Raw genomic sequence first — 15472 nt, 5'->3', positions numbered from 1 at the left:
TATCTCTCTTAGATAATGTTTTCCTTCAGTAGACTGAATTAGAGAGAGGAATTTGAACTACTGAGCTAGATTTGGGGAACATCTGAAAAAGCATCCTGAGGTACTTTCCTTACAGTGTCCAATATAATTATAGGTATTAGAGGATCTTTAGAAATACAATGCTAAGGAAGCAGATTTATAAATGCAAAGCAGAATGCTTATTTACAGCATTCATTCTCAGTTGGTGTGAGGCTGATCCTTCCTCTGTGCCTTTGAAATCTTGTTCCCAGGCAAAAAAGAACTGGCTGGTAAGTACAGATGAAAGCTTTTTCCAATACAGTAAAACCCAGAGAGAAGTTCCATCTGAATGAAAAGGCAGTATCGTAATAGATGTTATATAACAAAATATTATATATTCTTCAAGAACAATATATGTAGTGAAATGTAGGTGGTGTTAATTTATGTATAAAGGGAAACTTAGAAAATCTACTTGAAAAGGAAAGCATAAATAGAAAACACAAACAAATGGAAGTAATAAAGGCTGAAAAATAAGATATGATAGACTGTAGGTTACACAGGAAACAAGAGATGTAATACAACAATATTTGACCTTCATCTCTTTGTTTGACAGAGAGGAAGGAACTGCCATCTTCCCTGTAAACTTTTAGAAAATAAAGTTGGTGATAAAGAATGCGCATTGTTAGCTTCTTCCTTAAGAGCACAAAAATGTCGAAGAATCACTCCAAATGTAATTATATGACATAGTATTTAATTCCTCCTAGTGATTATTTTTACTGTGCCTAATGGCTTTTATTTGCAACATATCTGCATCTGAATGTAGTTCAGATGTTCCTGTAACTGATAATTTTTTAGAAAGTTAGCCAATCTAGATAGAAACTGCAGATCTTTTTCCTTTCTTATTAAAATACAAACTCAGAAGCATTAAAACTAAGTAAGAAATGGGGATATATGCTAATAACTTTTATTAAAATGATTATGAAGGGTAAATTGAATTAAGAAATAGCGATTTAGTATGCCTGCACCAACTCTTCAGAGGATTAGACTTTATTTAATTTTCAAGAAAGTTTGTGGCAATCTATTCTTTTTTTTAGGAATTATGGTGCAAGTTTTCTAAAGGTCTCCAAGTGAACATTTGTTGTAATGTGCTACTAAAACATCGCTGAAATCAGTGCGCTTCATGGGGATGCCATGAAGCGCACAAAGAATGCCTCTTGTGGCTCCCTAAAGAAATTACAGGATAGACGTTACAGGAGAGTGGGCCCTAAATGACTGCTATATTTAATAAGAATCTCCACCAAGATTTTAGCACTGAAGGTAGATCAAAGCAATTACTTAGCTCTTCCAGAATAAAGAAGTGGAAGCTCCAAAGCATACCAGCTGAAATAGCTGGAAGTCTTCATCAAAACGTGCGAGATGAATGAGGTACTTCAGAAAGGCTCTTCAGGGTCAAATTCCAATTTTGCATAGTGCTTGCTTGGTTTTGTTCCATGTTCTCAATTATTATGTGTAGTTGTATAGCGTTACCATAAAGAGATCCTTAAAAAAATGGAGAGGAAAATGAAAAGTGAAAAACAAATCTCCATTCCTGTTGTCCTGCTTGCTTCTCTTCTTCCTCTCCATTTGCTACAGCCTGTGACACATTGCTGCTTTTCCCCTGATCTTTTTCAGTGTGAGACAGTGTATATTCTTCCAAATAGGTTTTTGAAAGTAGTCCACAGGGGTGCATTTTAACCGATTCAAGTTGTGAGGCAGATTGTGCAAATTGCTCAGTGTGTGCATTTAGGACTGTAAAAGTAAATCCCATTCTGCTGCTGTTTTATTTGCTATTGAGCAGTGTGACACCAATAGCTGTTTAGGAAAAGCAACTCAGCTTAAAAAAACAAAAAAGGAACATCCAATATAGGGGATGTTTTCATTCTTTGAAGAGGTTACTCCTTGATTTCTTTGCTTTCCAACCCATTTCTTCCTGTTTCCAGCTTCAGTCAGAGGATATGTAGCCAAATTATGATGCAGGTATCTGTTCACTGGTTGTACTACAAGTCCGTTGAGGGTTTTCACAGGACTAAGGTTTGATGAACTATTTTATCCTGACTTATAATATATAGAGATGAAGCCTTTTATGAGACAGTATGGGCCCTGAAGCGAGTGTGTAGTGAGTACCCTTGCCCCAAAACAAGATCAGCTCTACCTCACCTTATTCTTGACAGATGTTTGTCTAACCTGCTCTTAAAAACTTCTAGTAATGGTGATACTATAAATTCTACAGGCAGCCTTGTCTTTCTGCACTTACTTACCTTTTCTGCTAAAGAGATGTTCCCCTAATGTTTAACCTAAATCTCTCTTGCTGCAATTTGAACCCATTTTGTGGTTCACATTTGAGGCCTATTGTTTTTTTTCTTATCCCCAGTCAAAATGGAGATTAGCACCCAGTAATTTTTACCCACTTAGCTATAAAGTCTTCCTTCAAACTTTCATAAACTACATCAACCAGATTTTTCCTTGTAGACTGGTGTTATACTTGCTGCTTTGGACAGTCCTGATCAGTTCCAGGAAAACTGGACACACAATTCCAGGTGCAGCGTTACCTGTATGAGTGGAGTGAAAGGATTATCTTATGGTTCTTACATATAACATACTAGCTAATACATCCCCAGAAAATATTTGAGCGTTTTTAACAGTAAAACATTGGGGATGTTTCGTAGTTCATTTTGACTCCACATTTCTTTCTGTCTTGTGAATCATCTCCTCTCTTGTAATTGTTAATTGTTTCACCCACACAAAATACGTTTCTCCTTGCCAATTGAGTTGCATCCTCCTTTTTTAGACTGTCCGATTTGTCAAGATTGTTTTGAACTCTTATCCTATTCTTCCACTACTTAAAATTGTTCCCAACTTTGTGTCATCTGAAAGGCTTGGTAAGTTCTTCCTGTCCTCCATCATTCAGAAAATATTGAATGATGCTAGAAGCAGAGCAAACCCTATGAACCACTTCATCCATCTGTCCACTGTGACAGTAAGCCATTGGTAACTGTTCTGAATACCGTTTCCAACAAGCATCTACTTGCCCTACATTAGTTTACAATAATTCCCACCCCTAGCTTTTAAACGACTCTCCTGTTTGGCACATATCATTTTCATCCATCATAGCATGCTGAAAGTGATTATGTTTTTATTCTCAGTTTTGTTTCTGAGTTGAACTGAAGTAGATTAGGCTGAATGCTCAATGAGTGAATGTTCTGTGTGCTGGATGCGCGTTAGTGTTTGGTGAGCCTGAATTGATTTCTGAAAGTAGTTTGAAAGTTTCAGTATTTCCTGTGAGTCGAGCCTGAGAATGGTGAGTAAAGCAGAAGGACAAATAAATATTCTCCAGCAAATTCAAGCTGAAGTTCTCCATACGTAACACTTTCTATCTATCTTTGTCTTGATCACATTACTTTTTTAGGTGGGCATGGAAGCTTTTTGTGTTTCTTGATTTGGTTTATAAGAGATATTGTTGCTTCTATTCTTTTACTGACCTCCATTCTAAAGATGCTGAGCATAGAAGTACTGGTGGTAACAATAAACTTTGCAATTTGATTCTATTTGATGTTTAAAAACCTTCAGATCCTGTGATAGTAATTAAAACAGTAAACTATTTTTCTTTCCATCTTTTTATCTTGTTCAAAATTGAAACTTGACTTTGTCTTTGACCTGTAACCCTGAGTAAATGGTTTATGGACTGAGATAGCAAGTAGGAATATGTATAAAACTGTTAAAGTAACAGGTTGTGTTAGTATCTTTACACAGAAAAAAACCCCAGAATTTTATGCCTTAAAAATTGGAAACTTTAATTCTGATTAATTTTTTTTTAAATCTTCTTCACCGCTTTCAAACCAGAGACAAGGGATGGAGTGTTTCATACATTAAGAGACAAATTAAAATACATGTGGAAATGTCTGGGAAAAATCACGACTTTACTGAAACGATTAACTTGTCTGAAACAGTAAAATGAAACAAAGTGTGGTGTCTCTCACAAGATATCTCTAGGCCTGGCATAACTGTGTAAACCTGGATTAAAAAAACAGCAGGGGAAAGAACTCTCTGCCAGAAAAATAATAGTTGAAAAAAAGTTACAGCAGGCTTAATTCAAAACCTGTTAAAATAAATGAAAAGAATAGTTTTTAACGATCTTTGAATCAGTTCTGTTACTGAAAAAATTTAATGTGGACCAAACTCTGATACTTCTCTGTGTCAGCACTCTTTTTTGAATCATCTTGTTTATAGCAGTAGAGTTATTTGCAGAATGCATCATTATTAATCATGAATAGTAAACCAGTCCAGACCAGTCAGTGACAACTTTAAACTGCTTTTAGAAAAAAATATCATTTACTTTCCATACCTAGGCTGCTATGAGAGGATATGGCCCTATTCTTTCAAAAAAGTGTTTTGCATGTAGTACATCTGATAAATGTTTATCTTCTGAGTTTTCCTCTTCCCCTCAAAATATGAACTCCAAAGAAGTTTGTTCTTCAGTGTTTTGAAAAATAATTTATGTCCCCTCCAATAGATGATATAGAAAAATAGTGAAATTATGTGAAAGTTACTTCAAGGATGCTTCATTAGTTTTACAAGCACCAGATTACATTATATTTGCCAGGGCCCTGAGGCACAACCCATTCTAGGGGTTTAGTTGGCGAGGTTGAAGAGTTTAGCTGACTGAGTCCAAGGTCAGCTCCTTCACCAGTAAGAGTTGTTGTGAAGAAAGCTGGAAGTGAGAGCTGCCCTCCTGTCCCTTGGGAGCTGCTTTTAGGCTTTACTGCTGGCCGCTGCCTGTGCTGCGTGGCAGCTGCACAGCAGCTGTGTCTGTGCCTGGCCTTGTTCTTCCTCAGTTCTGACCCGGCTCGGACCCGCTGGCTCAGCTTCCTGGCTTGGCCTTGGAGCTGCCTTGTCACTACTGACTTGCTGGAGGGTCAGGATGGTCACTAGATTGTGTCTGACCCTGACCACTGTCTCAGGGCCTGATCCTGACCCTGACTTGCCTTTCTGCATCCCGGCTCCTTGTTGGTGAAGTCCCTGCTCCCACCTGCCTTACTACCCCGCTCCACTCCCGACTCACCTTTCCTTGCAGAGCAGACAACCCTTGCTGCTCCCTGGCATGATTAATCATTCCCTAATCCCACTCACAACCTGCTGGGATGAAAAATCACTGATGTCTACTGAGTTCCTTGAGAAGAAGAGATCATTCTGGCTTGGTGGTAACAGACATAAGACAGAGTTTTCTTTTTTCATCCGGACTTATATTCTGTAAAATTTTGAAATATGTAAGACAATAATAGTAGTATTTTAGAGTAGTATAAAAATAGTATAAAATAGTAGTATTTTAGAGAAATCATTTACAAAAATACAGGTTACAAGCCTGTTATTACATTATATTTGGTGGTTCTTGGAGCCAGTAAGACACTAAGTGTCTTAGAAAGTGTCTTAGAAGTGTCTTAGACACTTATTCTAAGTGTCTTACTCCTCTTTGTTCTTAGCTTTGTTCTGTACGTAAGAAAAGGAGATCTGGTCAGATTCTCAATATTATAATCTTAAAGAAAAATTGATTTTAAATTCTACCTGAACTCATCTATAATAATGAAAGAGACTAGAAACTTTTCTTCATTCACTATAGGTACCTGAATTAGATAATCTTGGCAGTTCAGCCAAAGAGCATCTTTTTTAAGGAGCTCACTGTTATTTAATAGGAACCAAACTATGTGCAAGAAAAAGACCTATTTGAAGTCTCCACAGCTGTACTTGTCCTAACAGAGAAATCAAAACTCATAGATTTTATTTGAAATAAATATTGATTGGCATCTAGCAAAGTCCTGGCAATTTTAAACAGAAAACATAAATACAGAGTGAGAGCTAATGAAATGTATGATCCAGCACATGAGCAGGTATTTATGATCCAGGGTGTGAACTAGGTCGTTTTACAGAACATGCAATTTTAATGAATGTGCAATATGATATAAAACTATTACTTTTTTTTTAATGACTTCAGAAGACTTGATGAGTAACTGTCAATATCTGCGCATGAGCAGTGTCCTTCGGCTCTGTAAGTACAGGCCCCTGCAAAGAGACGCTGCTCTTTATGCCTCATAAGAACCCTCAAGCACGATGGTTTAAAAAAACGAATGCAATGGTGGATTTGATTTCCCTTGGCACTCTTACACTTCCCTTACTACTAAGATAATGCAGTAGCTTGAACTTTGTGCTCTCTTTTTACAGACAGATGATTTTGTTAAAAATATGATTCAAAAACAGAATTAAAAGAAAAAAGGCTATATTTCAATTTAACATGTAAGGATGTTTTCCAGATGCAGAAGGTTTTGTCAGACTTCTTTAATTTTATTATTATTATTATGGTGGACATTACTAGACTGCAATGAACATGAGCTAAATTTTTCACTCAACATTTGGTATTGCACTTGCCATACTGAATGCTGTGAATATAATAGCACATTAGGGATGGACAAGTATTGGAAAGAAAGAGGTTTTTTTATTTCTTCTGTTAGATGCCCATGAAATTTATAGGAGCTTGCAATGGATTTGACCGCATATCTTTAATTGGACTCTCCCTAGCAGAGAAATTCCTGCTAGCCCACTGTCATTTTTATTTTGATATACTACAGATCATTTTACTTACAGTTTTCTATAAAGAAAGACTTCTAACCTAATGAAGTAGGTGATAGCAACCTACTGAGATTGTTGTCCAACAAAGTGCACTGCTGAAGTAGGAGCAATGAACTGACTGTAGGAATTTGTTTGCGTTACTGATGACTAGACTCTGACAGACAAGCTGTCGTTCTCAAGTAGAAGTTGAGGCGCTTGATTTAGGACTTTTGGGAACATCTGTAGCCTGCATTATATACAAGATCAGATTAAATAATGGTTTTGTTTTTAAAATATTTGAAAAAATTAGTATGACAGATACAGTTAAGAGTGTTTGCAGATTGTCTCTACTATGAGGCCGTCTTCAAATTTTTTAATTCTGTGGGAAAACAATTGATTCCTGTGAGGGATAGGACAGAAACCAAAGTGTTTATCATGGAAAAAATTGTAAAAATGTATCACAGGTATGATTAATTCTCATTTTTGTCTGCAATGTCATTGCACTTTTAATTAAATCAAAGTAGATAATATAGATATATAGTAAAGTAGATATATACTCTAATATACTTTTCTGAAAATCTCAAATTCTTCTTTATCTTTGGTACTAAGAGGCAACTCAACTGGACGTTTAGCAATTCAGTTTTTATAGCAGTATTTACCTATATCGATAAGAGTAAAAATACCTACAGAAGTGAATTTGAATCTGTACCTGACCACCCCTTTCTCTCTCCCCGTCCCTCCCCGCTTTGTAGCTATAATTAAAACAGCTCTTCCCAACATGGACAGAGAAGCCAAAGAAGAATACTTTGTGGTCATCCAAGCAAAGGACATGGGGGGACATATGGGTGGACTCTCTGGAACTACAACAGTGACGATTACACTCACTGATGTTAATGACAATCCTCCTAAGTTTGCACAGAGTAAGTGCCATTATGTGTATGTGTTCTCCTATCTAAGATTTTAGTAACCTTTTTTTTTAATCATCTTATTGCCTGGGTTTGTAATATAATTTAAAAATACGTAGCTGCTACTAGAGAAGGATTAATAGTCCTCTGCCTGATTAAGAACTTTGGGAAAGAGGCTGTTATGTCCACACTGGTGTACACGTGTCTGTATTCCCTGTGACACCTCTTACGTCCGCACAGAAGGGCTTAAGGATTTTTTTCGTTTGTGTGGCTGATTTTGCTTTCACTTCCATTCTTTCTAAGTATTAGTTTTAGTTGCTTTTGTAGGAACTTCCTTCTCAGATGCAGACAAATCAAAGACGTGTAATTGATAAAAGAAATAAAGGTTCGAATAATTAGGTATGAGTGAAGAAAATAAAGAAAAATAAGTCTGAATCTAGTTAATTGCTGATCTTTAATTCAAAATCCATATTTACTACAGTGGTTCCAATGAATATCTTGCTGGGCTGGGTTAAAATGGTTTAGTATCCTGCTGAGCTTCTCTACAAGCTTTGTAGTCCATTTCAAAGAGGAGGACGAAAAGGAGAAGGCCGAAGGAAGAACGTAATGACTGGATCGATTTTATTTGGAACAAGTGCATTCTAATGCAGTATTAGAAACTTATCTTTTTATTCAGCTTTTTCTGAAAAACTAAAGTTGTAAAATAATAAGAGTCTATTTGGGGGTTGGAAAGTGTTCACATCTAGACTTTGTATCATCTTTACGCTTTTATAAGCATGCTTTTTAACAAATTTTACTTATGTACCTAGAGTAAAATTAATTCTTTTTCACATGTGCATCACTTAAGGTCTACTTTTGCCCTATTTTGAACATGCAAAGAGTGAAATGTTTTTGTACTAGTATCCACCACGTGGTAAATATTCCCCAATAGTCTGGAAAAAAGCACATATAAGTACATATAGAGAAGAAATGTAAAGTAAATAAGCAGAAGTAAGAGCTTATTTGCAAAAAACACATTTTATAAGCTCGTCTTAGTAAGATTTTTAACAGATAAGCATTCTATGCACAATGAAAGATTTTCTTTCATTATAAAATATGATGAAGTCAAGAAGTTACGGATTTTTATCACCTTGCATTACTTGCACTTGTGCAGTAATGTTTCTCAATGTACGATGACAATTCCCTTAACAACGTGAACATGTATAGATGAGATTCCTGGCTGAACCATATCGCCCTAATGCAGAGAGACATTTATTTTATACATGCAATGTACAGTAGCTCTAAATGTGTGACTACAGATCTACTTTTGCCAGCTTACCTGGCTTTTGTACTTGTATCAGCACTTTCTTTGTCAAAAAGCCTTTGCCTGCCAGCAGGAAACAAGCTGATGGTGTCTGTCCAGGCCCTAGGAGACAGGTAAGCAGCTCAGAAAATCAGTAACGCAATTGGTACTAATTGGTACGTTTGCTGGAGGTCTCAGCAGGAAGCCCAAGGAGTGAATACATACGAAGATGAAGCTGTATTTTTACTTTGCAGATTACTCATATCTGTTCTCCCCTAGATGGGGTACAGTGACAGGTTGACTGGATAGCGTGAGGAAAACTGCATCACAGATCCCTGAAATACAGTTGCTATGTGGAAAATTAATTAGGTTAATTAGACTAATTTTCCTTCAACAAAGAGTGAGTTGCTATCTTTGAGGCAACTTTGTATATAACCTTGTTATATCCAGTGCACTCCAGCACGGCATTCAAGCTAGCATCTTGTCATAACCATTATGTTATAACAGTATTATGCAACTTCATTAGAAAAAAATGGCATGTAGTATATAATTATATTGTCTCTATATTGCATTTAATGAGGCTGCGCTAAGTAAATATTGTAACTGGATACTAATACAAATTCTGCCTTCTAAGAACAAGTGTTCATAGCATGCTGCCTTACGTTACAGATTAATCATGATTCTACACTTATACAATAGTTGCCCAGGTCTTCAACATTTTTTAAACTGCTAAAGCACAGTTTGCCTTTGTCTGGAAAGGAAAATAAGAAAGGATCAAATTTACAATAGAGCCTAACCAGAAGAAACAGAAATTCGTGAGATGTAATGCATGCTGCTTTCGCAATAAATTGTAATGAACTCAGAAAGCAGTGCGTTTTATTGGTTTATTTTTTCCAGGCAGGACAGAAATGTATATTTATGGTTAGATTTCAAAGAGCGTTAGCCTCCTGGGTTTTAGAAATGAAAAAGATGAACTTTCACTACTTCTGTGATCTCTCTGAAATAATTTTAGAGGTATTGTATAAGTCATTGAAGTTTTTAACCTAACAGTTTACGATAGGATTATATTGAAAAGAACGGTGTACGACTGTGAAGATTTAGGTTTTTCAGAGATGCTTACTGTAGATTTTTGGTCAGGCCTGAACTATGACATCTTGACGAGCCAATTCATAATTCTCAAGAGCAATTTTTATAAAAGTCAGCTGCATTGTAATAAAGACATTTTTCACAATATTTGGTGAACTATCTCAATAAATCTGAGAGAAAAATACTAATCTAAAAATGCAATCAGCTGTGTCTGGAGAGTCAAACCACAAAGTGTGGACAGCAGTATAAATTATGAACCCATAATTTAGTCTCCCGAGGCACTGATTGCTTTGGCTGCTCATTGTTTGTGAGCCATTATGAGTATCCTTGAGGAATCTTGATGATCCCCAAATTATCTCTAATAATTTAGCCTAGAAACATTAAAGAAGAAAAACTAAATGATAAATAAAACTGCTGTTACATTTTGTGTTCCATGGAAATACCATATCTTTATAAGATACACCTAGAAACACAGAAATTAATAAAATCAAAAGAGAATAACTTCTGTACAGAACCTTGGCTGTATAGTGAAAAGGAAAAACATCTTTCAGAGAAGTTATTTCATTTTGGGGCAGACTGTGTATATCTAATGTATGTATTTGCAAATTCCTCATGCTTTCCTTGCTTCCTACTTTCAGCTGTAATCAGCCTGTAAATAGTTACAGCAGCAACTTCAGAACATTTTATTTTTAGAAAAATACTGGCTGTATATTACAGTAAAAATCACATGTTGTCTTAGAAGAACTGTGAAGAAAGGAAACAAGTCCAGAACCTTTATCAAAGAATATAAATATCATTTATAATAGTCTCATCTGCTAAGCATTAATGCTTTTTTTGACTCTGTCAACTACTAAATAGTACTGCAGTACTGTTGCTTAGCTCAGCCATTTTCCATAGCTTCAATATGTGTAAATTGCCAACAGGAAATAAGAGTAAGCACTCCATAAAGGATTTTTGATGTAAAGCATATGTGTGTCTTCCGTTTTTCAATGCATTGCAAAGGACTGAGGAGTATAATAGCAAAATGGATTTTTTTTTTTCTTAATGCACTGCTTACTTAAAATAAGATATTGCAATTTCTAAATAGATTTTTGACTTCTGATTTTAGGTCAGGAGTTATGAAGCAAGTATTAAAAAAAAATGCTGAGGATTTGAATAGTACTTTCTAGTGGATTTAAGTCTAGCCATACAACAAATGAAAAGTTATTGCTTTCTTTAAGACATATATTGTGCGAGTTTCCTCAAATGTTTCTTGATTAGTTTCTTACCACAAAAGGGGGATGGGAGGGGTTAAAAAACAAAACAAACCCCCAAATCAATTAGATTCTGTCCAGACCAAATTAAAAGGCAAAGTTCATAGTGAAAAGAGCAGTAAAGATCTGAAATTGTAAAAGGCAGCTTTTAAGTATCTGATGGTTTGCTGCAGGTAAAAGCCAAAGTTTCAAAACTGAAATTTTTCAAAAATAGACCCACAAGCCTGTAAATAAAAAGGTAAGTTCAACAGTGTCTTATACTGGATTAAACATTACCTATTTTCCGTGTTGAAAGTAGCTTAATATTTTATATTTGGCAGCAGTGAGCATCCCTGCAAGCAGGAGACAGAACTGTAATTCTGTTAATACTGTAACGGAACAGAACATTCGCATACAGTATACCAAGTAGTCCCATGGATGGAGCACGTTTTGCTGTTTTCAGTAGGTAACTTGTGTGAATGTGGTTTGTATAAGTTGCACGTCTGAAGAGTTTGCTTTGGAGAAGTACAAACAAATGAAGAAAACACAAGAAAAACTGGAATCAGATGTAATGTTTAGTCTTTTCCTCTTATTTGTAAGGTCTGTATCACTTCTCAGTAATGGAAGATGTTGCTCTTGGTGAACCAATAGGAAGGGTGAAAGCAAATGACCTGGATATTGGAGAAAATGCTAAGTCATCCTATGATATTATTGAAGGAGATGGAATGGATATATTTGAAATTACTACAGATGTCCAAACTCAGGACGGCATTATTAGAGTGAGAAAGGTAAATGATATCTCTATAAAAATTGTTTATTTTTCATACAACTGCCCAAGCAGACTGTATTCTGCGAGGACACGCTGGATTTCAGAAGATTCTTTTATCTATGGATGTGGCGTCAAGTCAGTGAATTTATGGAACTGGAGATATATTAGCCATGCCTCTCAAAATCACCATTTAGGAGACTCCCTAAGTATTTTCTGTGATGGGAATGCGTTAGTCTTCTTGTCTGCGCTTCCTGAGTCCAGCCACTGCTTCACATGCTCAAATCATACAAGTTTTGCCTCCTTGATTCCGAAGGGGAAAGAGTGGATTGGAATTTGCTCTGTCGGTGGTATAAACTTTCATAAAACCTTGGCTGACTATTCATCAAATGTCTTTTCTCTGTTATTTGACTTGCTGTATAGCTGGTCAAATATTGTTCAGACCGAGAGAGAGCGGAAAAAAAAGGCATTTTCATAGCTTATTATTTAAATTACCCGATGTGTAAGAGAGTAAATTTTCCACCTTTTTGCATGTTGAACACTCTTTGCTCAATGAATAGTGATTTCAGTGAACCTTATCAAGGACATCAGTACTGTTTCAAATGACTAGAAATGGCAAATTGAGTCGCTAAGGGAGGCTGCAGCTTGGTTGCTCTTTTGGTGCTTGTACAGTCTTGATGTATGCAAGATGAAATATTTGCACATACGCAACAGAAGGGTCATCTGGGTATATACAGAAAAGAGGGGGGCAAACAGGACATCTAGAACAAAATTTGGATGGTAAGTCAATGAAACATTAATTACAAACTTAATTTGCATTATTTTCTGGGGAAGGAGAGAACAGACTCTCATGCTGTGTTCCAAAAAGGCATGTGAACATAATTTACAACAGTATGTTATGGAGGGTTTTAAATATATAGTATAGAGCACTCTAAAAGATTCTTTAGAAATAAACAGGTATAAATATGATAGCATGGCATTCTAGTGAAAAAAAGCCCAAAGAGCACAGGTAGTTCATATTCAACTTATACCTGTGATTAAAGAGGTCGGACGAGAATACCTGTCAAAAGTTTATATTTTCTCTTTCTCAGTGGGTAGGTCAGCATTGCAGAAGTAAAATAAAAAGATTTATCTATCTATAGATAGATTTGTTTTTCCTAAAGACGAAAATATGATATAAGCCCCCTACGTTCTTTATTTATTATATGCTGTGACCTCCTCTGTAAAGTAAAACAATTAGCCTTTTGCCTCAGTTTCCTTGCCCATATTTCATAACTCAGTCTAATGTTGTTTCATATATTCATTTTGACAGCAATAATCATTTTAGTTCTCCTACAGTAAATGATGTATGTATGGTACAGTTCAGCAATATATTTTCTCCAGCATAAATTCCTAGATTTTAGACAATGTAGAGTAAATTTTCAATATAGTATTTTGATTAAGCATGACTAGTTCTATTGGGGTGCTGTCATTTTTGTGAGGCATATGAAAAGCACTTGAAAAAATGGTACCGGAAGTATGATTAGCAAATTGTGAATATGCTGATTTATAAATCACCATTCATAATTAGAAAAGCTTACTAATTTAAGAGCTGCTAAAGAAGCAAGGTTTTCTCATGTTTACTAGAATTTGTGAGAAAAGAGCAAATCCCATTAGAGCTTGATTTATACCTGAAAAAATCAACAAAATTTGGAAGTATACGTAGTGAAATCTTTGACAGACTTCTTGAAAGAGTTTTGTAATTCCTATTTGTGTTCTAGCTGGTATTTGCATTTCAGATTCAGTTTCTATGTCTTTTCTTTTTATCCCTGGGACATTGTAATGCAAATCTTAATATCTTTCCAAAGCTGGGCAATTTGCATCTTTGAAATGTGCATCATTGTGAGACACAAGAGAATTATATTGTGAATATACTGATGTGCTTCAAGTCACAAACTTGAATCTCTTATAATGAAAAATTCTAATACTTGAAAGTGTCATGGATTTGGGTTTTATTCCTTTAAATCCACTGTGTTTTCATCTTTTATGTTTTAATATGAAGCTGTAAAATAGCAAAAACAATGGTGACATGGCAGGTATATTGGTGGAAAAGAGTAATCAGATTTGTGTTTCTGTGTTTGAAAAAAATAAGATACAGAAATAGGAATTTCTTCAGTTGTAAGAAATTCCTGAGAGACATCTACCTCATTTACCCCTATAAACAGAAATGCAGAAGTGCATCTGAAGTGCAATAATATTGAAGTACTTTCTTATATGATTAGCTCTAAATTTTTCCATACAATGTCTCTTATGCCCAGCAAACAATAATTTCTCACACTCTTCTGGAAATAATTAAATATTTACTCCTTGTGGAGCTACTATGTATTTTTTGTTCTTATCTCCAGCTAACAGAGCACTGATTAAGTGTGTGATTAGTCATGCAGGTGACATCATGACCAATGAATTTGTACTATTTATCTGATAGGAAATTGTAATGATGTAATTCACAATTGAATATTGTTGTAAATATCTTGTGAAAAGCAAGAAAACAAAACAGAGTTCTGGTTTCTCTAAGGGTGGATAATAAACAGATATCAATATATGCCTAGCAAATTTACAGGTTGAATTTCTGGGAGTGGAAAGTGATTGCATTAAAACTCACTGAGTGTGCTTAAACGCACATAACTTTCATCCATCAGCATTATATTCATTTGTTCTTGCTCTGTGGCCATTAGTAAAAGGCATTTATCTTTGTCATTCTTAACAGCCACTGGACTTTGAGACCAAGAAATCCTATACTCTGAAGGTAGAAGCAGCCAACGTTCATATTGATCCTCGCTTCATCAGTGGAGGGCCATTCAAGGATACAGCAACAGTAAAAGTTGTAGTAGAGGACGCTGATGAGCCACCAGTCTTTTCATCACCTACTTATCTACTGGAAGTGCATGAAAATGCTGCTATTAACTCTGTGATTGGTCAGGTGACTGCTCATGACCCTGATGTGTCTTCCAGTCCTATAAGGTAGTGCTGCTTTAAAGTTACCATTTTGAAAGCTGCTGGCAGAATACTAAGCATATTTTCCATATGTTATATGTATGAGTTTGTTCTCACTCTGTGTTGCTTCTGTAAAGATCCTTGTATAGGATTTCTTTGTATTATGATGTTAGATTTATCAGTTGAGATAATCTTCATAATCACAGAACTACTCCTTGCCGTATCAGTAATCTTATCAAACAGTACCAATTCCAAAAAAATAAGAAGCAACTAGGTTGGATCATCAATGTTTATTTCTGCATTTATTTTAAATAATCCGCTAGTTTCCACACTAACAATCCTGAGTTTGTTTCATGTAGTGGTAAGAGGGTAAAACCATATTATATATTCCTTTGCCTAAACCCATCCTTGATTTTATGCTAGGAAATCAGAGGTTATTATGCCCATATGCCTTTTGCATCTTCAATTCACACTATTTTCCTTTTTGATCTAACTTGAATTGAACCAAATCTCTTATTCAACTTTTAGCAGATCACTGTGTTTTCCATCTCATTTTGATGTGCACAGATCTTCCCCCACTTTGTTAACAGCTAAT

At 35.6% G+C, this 15472-nt stretch overlaps 1 protein-coding gene across 1 annotated transcript in view; it reads left to right on the top strand.

Annotated features, from left to right (window-relative positions):
- CDH8 (cadherin 8) overlaps nt 1–15472 on the top strand; it is a 153729-nt gene that overhangs the window by 78958 nt on the left and 59299 nt on the right. Inside the window, exons 5-7 of the mRNA XM_009669844.2 lie at nt 7386–7553; nt 11739–11926; nt 14651–14904. Coding sequence (XP_009668139.1) covers nt 7386–7553; nt 11739–11926; nt 14651–14904 — 610 coding nt within the window. The remainder of the gene's footprint in view (nt 1–7385; nt 7554–11738; nt 11927–14650; nt 14905–15472) is intronic.

Source organism: Struthio camelus, chromosome 10 (genome assembly GCF_040807025.1).
Source record: "Struthio camelus isolate bStrCam1 chromosome 10, bStrCam1.hap1, whole genome shotgun sequence".
NCBI lineage: Eukaryota > Metazoa > Chordata > Aves > Struthioniformes > Struthionidae > Struthio > Struthio camelus.
The sequence above is the reverse complement of the archived record's forward strand: the minus strand, read 5'-3'. Positions and strand labels throughout refer to the sequence as shown.